This window comes from Sebastes umbrosus, chromosome 24 (genome assembly GCF_015220745.1).
Source record: "Sebastes umbrosus isolate fSebUmb1 chromosome 24, fSebUmb1.pri, whole genome shotgun sequence".
NCBI classification, from domain to species: Eukaryota; Metazoa; Chordata; class Actinopteri; order Perciformes; family Sebastidae; genus Sebastes; species Sebastes umbrosus.
Window position 1 is genome coordinate 8,497,054 of NC_051292.1, and position 8,836 is coordinate 8,505,889.

The following is an 8,836-nucleotide window of genomic DNA, read 5'->3' on the forward strand; positions in this document are numbered from 1 at the left end:
TGCATTTCTTTAGCCCCTCTCCAGGGGCTCCCTGTGGATTTCTAAAAATGGAAATGAATAACTGTTTTTTGTTTACATTTTCATTTTAATTTATCATTGTTGTAGGTCTATGGTATGACAGTACAACGGAGTATTAGGGCCACATTGAGGGAGAAAAATAAATCTGAGATTTAGAGAATAAAGTCATAAATTAATGAGAAAAAAAAAAGTATTATGAGAATAAAGTCAGAAGTTTACAAGAAAAATGTCGTAGTATTATGAGAATAAAGTCATAATATTATAAAGTAGTAATTTTGCGTGTTATTTTCTTTTTTTCTCGTAATATTACAACTTTTTTCTCATAATATTATGACTCTATTTCATTAAATCTCAGATGTTTTTTCCCTTAATGTGACCTTAATACTCCGTAGTACATTTGCACTTTGGCCCTCACTGCGTTAGACTTATATACTATATACTTAGACTATAAACTCTGTTACCTTCATCACAATGCTCACATGTTTTGTGGCTCCAGACAGATTATTTTTTTTTCTTCTTTTTGCCTAAATGGCTCTTTTGACAGTAAAGGTTGCTGTAACCCCTGGTCTAAAGTAAAAACTTGCATAGACTCTCGCGAGACTCTGCCCGACGACATATCCTACCTTAACAATCTCGCGAGAGTTCCCCAGTTTGCAGCATAGTGGTTCAGTCCTCCACCAACGAGGCGGCGCTGTTTGTGTCTCTAACCGGGGTCAAAGTTCGTAGAGCCGGCTGTGTCGTAAAGTCACCGTCGAGAAACTAACAGCAGAAGGACAATTATGAAAAACAGAAATACAGACATTAACTAGAAATAATGTGCGTTAACCAGGGTTGCGGTTCTTCATAAGAGAAACGGTTAATTGTTGAGAAATACCGCTCCGTTTGCTAGTAAGCTCCTTTTTCTTGTTACCATAGCTACGACAGGATGCTAATAGCATGCTAAGTGCTATTAGCTAAGGCTCCCATTATCGGACAGACATGATTATTTACTATTTTCCTGTAGTTTTTTTGACTAACAGTGAAGGTTAACAGATGACTTGAATAGCAACTTTAATTTTACGTTTCATGAGCAATTATAATGTGAAGTAGTTCGATGTTTATGTCAGAAATTTTAGATATTAGCCTAGCTAACAGCAGATAGCAAGTGAACTGACTTTATTTTCACTAGTTATTAATATTTCCTATATTATATACTATATATTTATTATATTAGTATATATTATATATAGTATATATTATATACTATATATAATAATATAATAATAGTATATATTATATACTATATATTGTAGTATATATATATATATATTATTATATACTATATATAATAATATAATAATAGTATATATTATATACTATATATTATAGTATATATAGTATATACTATATATTGTAATATATATATATTATATTATATATAGTATATACTATATATTTACTATAATATATATACTATATTATATATACATATATATATTTACTAAATTATATACTATATCATATATACTTAATTAGAAATGTATTTTATAAGATGACAAGGGTACTGACTATTTCAAGTTAAACTTGTCTGACAGCCCAAACACTGTCAGAAAGGTAGCTAGCTTAGCTTGATGAAGCTTCAATTTACTAACATCATCACACATGAATACAGTTGGGCTCATTGGAGCCACAAGAGTCTCAGCTTTACAGTGATACACAATTTATGTAATTCAAAGACTGTTTAGGGACCCCAGTATGATGAAATATTCAAATACACCATTTTAGAACAGGCAATAATAACACATTTATACTGCATTTGAAAAACTGGATGTGATTATCATAAAGTGGGCATGTCTGTAAAAGGGGGGACTCGTGGGTACCCATAGAACCCATTTTCATTCACATATCTTGAGGTCAGAGGTCAAGGGACCCCTTTGAAAATGTTTTTTCCTCGCCAAAATTTAGAGTAACTTTGGAGCATTATTTAGCATTCTTCCCAACAAGTTAGCATGACATGGTTGGTACCAATGGATTCATTAGGTTTTGTAGTTTCATATGATGCCAGTATTTTCAAGAGGTTAACAAAAAATCCTCAAAAATGTTGCTCTTTAGTAATTTCTTACAGAGGACAGAGATGATCAGTCTTATATTCATTGGGTGGCGTTTCCCGAGTCTTAGAGAAAACTTTGTAAAGCTACAGTGATCTTTGTGTTTCTCTTTTACCCTGTACCAGCCAGCACACCCTGCTCAGAGGACCTGAGGGTCCCAGCAGTGCATTGAAACATCAGTGACTTCTTTTAAAGTCAATAAAGAAACATTTCCGCAGAAAGTCTGCTTGTGTGTTTTGATAGGACTGCTCCATTTAACAGCTGCTGAGTTAGACAGCCTGTGTTGCCCTGCCAGGATCTCATTTGCCTTTAGGCTGTTTATTTTGAGCTTAAGTCGAGGCAAAGAGAGAGTGCAACATCCAAACCCACGGCCATGTGTTTCTGCCTCTCTGCCGCAGCCTGATGCCAGCTGAAGCGTGATGCATCCAGAGCAGCCCGGCTTCGCCCTGCGGAGACGGCGGGCAGATTCGCCCCCCCGGGGCACGCCGAGTACCGGCCTACTGCGGGGCCTCATCCAGAGCGCCAGGCCTCCTTCCTTCTGCTTCCTGCTCCCCAGGGTCCACGCAGCTGATGTGGCTGCTGCCCAGCCTGCACAGATGCCCTCTTCTTCCTCCTCCTCCTCCTCCTCCTCTACCTCCACCAGTCCCGCACCCATCCCCTCTCCCGCCCTGCCAAGCAACATAGGAAAGCCAGAATTCCCAGACACTGGATGGGACCGTGTGAAGGACCTCTTTGACAGAGAGTTGGTATTTCTGTTCCTTCTTCTTCTCCTCTATTACCTCTTTATCACCTTGCTCTCTTTAAAAAGTTCTATCCCAAATCTTTATAGTTTGTCCTCCTTTCTGCATCCTTTTTGTTGTTTGGTGTTGTGTAGATGTAGACAGCATGATGTCAAATATTGAGCTCAAACAATTAAGTTGGCAAATCGATTAGTCGATCGACAGAAGCAAAACCCTTAAACATTCCCTTTTTCAAGCTTCTAATTTGCAATTATGTGCCACTTTGTCTCATGTAATGTCCAAATCTATGCACACAATCTATGTTCACAGTAGTAGATAAACTGGGTGAGAGAAAAGTACAAAACCACATGAACATGACAGTTTCATTATGTATAATTGTGTAAGAGTGGGATTTTCTTTTCATTGTCGATTGATCTGTTGATTATTTTCCCAATTTAATCGATTAGTTGTTTGGTTTATAAAATGTCAGAAAATTATGAAAATTGTCGATCAGTGTTTCCCAAAGATGACGTCCTCAAATGTCTTGTTTTGTCCACAACTCAATGATATTCAGTTTACCGTCATAGAGGAGTAAAGAAACCAGAAAATATTCACATTTAAGAAGTTGGAATCAGAGAGTTTTGGCTTTTTATCCTTAAAACATTACTCAAACCGATTACTTGATTAGCAAAATAGCTGGCGATTCATTTAATAGTTGATGATTAATCGTCGCAGCTCTGCTCTTGTCTCCCTGCAGTGCGACCCAGCGGTACCCAGAGGAGGTGACCAACGTGATAAAGAGCGGTGCAGTCGCCGCACTGGCGGGGCTGTTCTACGGAGGCCTGCCAGCTGCTCGCGACGCCAGGCAGAGGTACATCCAAGTCAGCCAGGCGGAGATGTACACTAGCCGAGTGGAAGCAGTGGTAAGTGGGTGAGTGGAGAAAGTGAACTGTATATGTAATATAATATTAGGGAAAATCTGCGGCAAAGGTCACAATACAGGAGTAAAGTTATGCTGTTCTAACCTTTTCTCAGTAATCCAGCTTCTCTTTATGTATTGGAAACTGATCAGTTAGTATTGTGATATGTGCTAAATGACACCCAGTGCTTCAAATTTTTACACTAGCCCTTGATGATAAAGTTGCAGTAGGAAATGACTGCACTACTGGGACATTTTTAATGTTAAACTCTAATGTCATAGCATCATGGTAATAACACTGTGTGTCCTTTCTGTCTAAACCAGCGCTCAGCCCATAATGCAGCCATCCGGGGTTTTGTTCGATATGGATGGAGATGGAGCTGGAGAGTGGCCGCTTTCGTCACCTTATTCAAGTAAGCAAACACATTGATTATCCCAGAACTTTACACTGTTTTACAATAACAGCTGTTACAGGCTCTGTGACAACAACTTGGTGCTAAGTATAGTTTTAGTGTTTTTAGCATCTGTACAGCTGAGCAGAATATTATTCATATTAGATTATGTATTATTATTTTCATTTCTAAATATCATCCTCAAGTCGTTCCCTCATCTGTTATTGTCTGTTCCTTTCCCTCTCTAGCTCCGTCAGCACCGGGCTGTCTGTGTACCGAGACAAGTCTACAATCAGCCATTATGCTGCAGCTGGAGGTGAGTCACACCTATTGTTTACAGCTTTATTAATCTAGGGGAAAGCAGAATGTGTCACAACAAGCCTGCTTCACATTCACACGTCTCCATCTGGGAAAATTCGATACGAAATTGACTCCTGTTGTTGCTGTGTGTTGTCTGGCTGCCTGCAGCTTGATGTGCTGCATCGATGCTGCGTTTAAATTTTAAACCAAAATGTTGTCAACTGACGGGAATCCTGTGCATCCTGTTTCCACACAAACAACTTTTCTGCTGTCCTCTTGTAACAGCTAGAGTGTAGAATGTACTGTTTTCTGTCAAATGATAATGATGTAAATATGAACCAGGTATTCCCAGGTCAGTTGTACCAAATGTAAAGACTTTCATGAACCAGCAGCAGGTTCAAAAGCTGATTAGTCGGCAAGAGAGAATAGCAAAATGGTTGTACATTGCTTCTGTAAATTCTGTAACATATGGGTCCAAGCCAGCATTATGTCAACACTTTTGACTCTTCCAGACTAGACGGACGCCAATTCATCCCTCTAATATTCATCTCGAGCCAAATAGTCACATATTTCTTCCTTGTAAAACAAGATTACTGGAGCGCTACACCGTCCTCAGTTCAGCTTTGGCTGAGAGCCTTTGTTGCATGACACTCCCCGTCTCTCTCTATCCTCATTTCTTCATTTCTCTACTACAGCTGTCTAAAGTATGCATAACAGTGCCCATAAATGAATAATTAAAAAATATATATATTTCACTTTCCAGAAAATGTGATTTTATATTGTGCAGAAATTATATTTCTTAGTCAGTTTTCCTCTATGCCCGGACACCAGTCTATCAGCTCCTAAAAACGGCATATTAGGGCCTTTTGTAGGTAAAGAAAATAAATAAAAAATTACAGAGTAGGAGGAGGGGGGGTAATATTCAGCTCTGAATTTCCAAGATTAAAAATCATTAATTTCCGAGAAAAAAACTTGTATATTCTCTGAGATTAAAGTGGCAAATTTACGAGATTATAAATCATCATCCGAGTTTCTTTCTTGTAAATTTATGACTTAAATCTCAGAGAACATCTGAGTTTTTTTCTCGTAAATTTGGCACTTCGATCTCAGAGAATATCCACATTTTTATATTTTCTCGGAAATTTATGACTTTAATCTCAGAGAATATCCATGTTTTTTCTTGCAAATTTGCCACTTTAATTTCAGAGAATAACCCAAGTTCTCAGAAATGTATGGCTTTATTCTCCGAGAAAATACAATTTTTTTCTCTGAATATTAACCCCCTCCCCTGGCTGCATAATGATTTTTTTTTTTTACCTAAAATGGCCCTTATACGCCGTCATAAAAATGTTTAGTACTGACAATAATAATGAAACTTTTATAATCCTCGATTAACCTGATGACAAATTGTTTTAACACAGATGGTACGTACAGCAGCATATTGAGCTCTGAATGATGATATTAAATGTGTGTGTGTGAGCAGCTGTGACTGGAGGCCTTTTCAGACTGAACCTGGGCCTGGGGGGGCTGGTGGCAGGGACCATCATCGGAGCTGTGCTGGGGTAAGGTTGGCTTCCACAAGTGTTTCCATCCTTGTTACAGTTACATTGTCAGAAGCCTCTATGCGTTTATTTCTTAACAGACCTTTGCTCGTGCTCTTGTGTGTGTCCGCGTTCATGCCCGTGTGCTGGAGAGCAGTGAGCATTCTGGCAGCCAGCTGTGCCCCTCCCAGCAACCCTCTGTCGCCCAGCTGAACCCCCCAACTCTGTTCAAAGGTGCCAGAGGGACTCATGTGCGCTGCAGAGGGCCATGTTTTGGGTACTAGAGCAAGGAGGCAGGCCAAGGCAGCAGCTGCCCCTCTCCGTTTATACCCTCTCTGTTATTCCAGCCTCTCATCTCCATCTACCATGCTCTGATCTGGACTTCTGCTTCGCTCTCTCTCTCTCTCCTCTTCTCTCTCTCTGTCCCACTTTTCACTTGTTCCTCTGGCCACTTTCAACTGAGAGCCAAGAGCAGATTTGAATTTGTGTAATGGAGATTGAGTGCGAGGTGTTTGATGGTGTAACAGACTGGAGGGGCTGGTTTGGATTGTCTCTGTGATCATCAGCCCTAGCCTGTTCGCCTGTTGGCTCCATACTCGCATCGCCTCCTCCTCCTCCTCGCTGTCCGCCTGAGTGACCAGCCACCTGGAGCATTTGATGTGTGCAAACAGCCCCGGCTACACCAGGTGCAGTCACGGGGGCAGTAGGGGGTGAAATGAAAGAAGGCAGCTAATCGTAAAGCACATCACGCTCCAGATCTCGCCCCAGAATCGTCCTCTCGTCCGGGCACATAGCAGAGGTGTGACAGGAAGACAAGGGGCGGGACTTTGTAAGACGCCGCTGAGGGGAAATATGGCACTGAATGGTGCAAATGACAGACAGCTTGGAAAGAAGTGTTTTTAGGAATCTATTACAGTTTCCGCAGTGTTGATGATGATGATCTGGAATGGTTTCCTCAGGGCCAGCTCTAGCCCTTTTGGTGCCCCAGGTGAAATTCGGATTTGGAGCCCCCAGAACCCTAGCCCTGTAAACCGCAACACACATCAGACGTCACAATGTTTTTGAGACAACAATTAGGATTTTTATTTTCATAAATAACTGTATTTATCATAATATAAACAATTTGTCCATGATATTGTTGGCTTAAAGTTGTCAGTTTCACTACAATTTACACTTTTATTAACAAATAAGTGTGGCCGGGCAGATGAAAAACTGTCGGAAAGAGAGTTACAAGGGTGAAAAGTGTATTTCTTTTTATATTTATATATTTTTTTAATTTGTTACCTCGATGCAGAAAATGAGGAAGAACGTTTTTTATTTATTTTTTTTTTTTTAAAGAAGGTGACCAGCGTCCCCCAGAAGGTGGCGCCCTAGCAACCTCCTAAATGGCCTATGCCTTAAGCCAGCCCTGCATATCCTATATCACTGTAACTGATGTTTTCATCTGTCGTGCAGATAATAACCATGAAGCATAAAGTGTATTTTCTGTTTTGCGTTGTGTTCCAACATAAATATACTTTATAAAGCAATTGAACATGTTTTTCAATATGTTTGTGTCAGGATTCCCACCGGTGCTTTGATCATCAGCATGCAGTCGATCGCTGGAGAAACAGCCAGAGAGAGGAGGAGGAGAGAGCGCTGGGAACTGTATGAGCTCAAACTCAATGAATGGTGAGATATATATTAATAATATTCTTTTACGCTTTTGAATGTCAAATTGGTTGCTATCCTGATGTCTCTCCCCTCAAATCTTAAGGGCGGCCCGTCTGCACTTGACCGATGAGTTGATCGGAGATCTGAACGTCAGCTCTCAGGCAGAGGAAACCAACAAGGACATGCGGCGGATCCAGGAACTGCTCAGTTTGCCAAAGAACGAAGAGGCGACTCAGGACTCCCGCAGCCAATGACAGTAGCTGCCTCACTGCCTGTTAGCTGTCGGACACTGTAGGTGGGACTTCACACTACTGGGAGGATAAATGGGTCGCTTGTTTGTCTGGACTCTCACTGTTTTTGAAACTGCTTCAAATCAGAATTAAAAGACACTGTTGTACCTCACCAACTACTGTCCTGTGTAATGGTATATCTATCTTTGTGAGGGCCAATTTGAGGACATTTAGTTCTGATTGTTAGGGTAAGGGGCAAGGAAGGAAACGCATTATGTCAATAAGGGTCCTCATAAGTATAGATGTACGATCATGTGTGAGAGGCAGGGACACAAATAGATCATGCATCATCCCTTTTCTCAGCAGACAGTTTAGAAGAACACATCAACAGTATACGGTTACAAAAACAGGATTGAAAAACAGTAATTTTACCTCACAGAACACAAGTTGCTTGTCTACCGCTGCCTCTATCGGTTAGTTTGTTTCTGTTACTTCATTACTTTGGTTAGTCACACAATAGCACAAACTAACTAACCGATCAAAGCAGCAGTAGACCAGCAATTCCCATAATCTGCGAGGTCAAATTCCAGGTTTTCTCAATGGAGTCTGGCGGCTTTGGCGAAAGCTTACATGGAACTTTTAAAGATTGTATTTGTCATTTCTAATTGATTTAACATTGTACAGTTACACAAAGTTGCCATAGTAAGGGATACAACCTAATAAAACATCGTCAACATGTCTCCTACAGTATATTGATACATAGAGATCAAGTAGCTTTGCCTCTAACTGACGTTTCCTCTAGATAGTCAAAATGAGTTCAGCTCGTTGGTGCTTGTGTCCTTCAGTATTGGCTCATAATGAATAAACAATAAAATTAATCAAAAATCATTAAAACCATGGAGCAGTTACTGATGTTTCTCATTATGTTTAGCACACCTAATGTTTTGACACCGAAAAAACAAATGTCAATTCATGTC

At 40.1% G+C, this 8,836-nt stretch overlaps 1 protein-coding gene across 2 annotated transcripts; it reads left to right on the plus strand.

Moving 5' to 3' along the window:
• Positions 1-707: 707 nt before the first annotated feature.
• On the plus strand, positions 708-8,747 carry timmdc1 (translocase of inner mitochondrial membrane domain containing 1). 2 transcript variants are annotated; one of them, XM_037761877.1, is made up of 8 exons: positions 708-906; positions 2,504-2,847; positions 3,582-3,747; positions 4,068-4,156; positions 4,384-4,451; positions 5,919-5,997; positions 7,537-7,647; positions 7,733-8,747. In XM_037761877.1, the coding sequence occupies exons 2-8, from the start codon at positions 2,525-2,527 to the stop codon at positions 7,881-7,883; spliced, it is 987 nt and encodes a 328-aa protein (XP_037617805.1). In that variant the 5' UTR covers positions 708-906; positions 2,504-2,524; the 3' UTR covers positions 7,884-8,747. The 2 variants fall into 2 exon arrangements, with proteins under 2 accessions (XP_037617805.1, XP_037617807.1); XM_037761879.1 differs by having other exon boundaries at positions 708-905; positions 2,500-2,847.
• The last annotated feature ends 89 nt before the right edge of the window (positions 8,748-8,836 follow it).

Coding starts and splice junctions, on each gene's coding strand:
- timmdc1 (XM_037761877.1), top strand. CDS start 2,525: ATGCATCCAGAGCAGCCCGGCTTCGCCCTGCGGAGACGGCGGGCAGAT. Junction 2,848..3,581: donor AAGGACCTCTTTGACAGAGA/GTTGGTATTTCT, acceptor GTCTCCCTGCAG/TGCGACCCAGCGGTACCCAG. Junction 3,748..4,067: donor CTAGCCGAGTGGAAGCAGTG/GTAAGTGGGTGA, acceptor TGTCTAAACCAG/CGCTCAGCCCATAATGCAGC.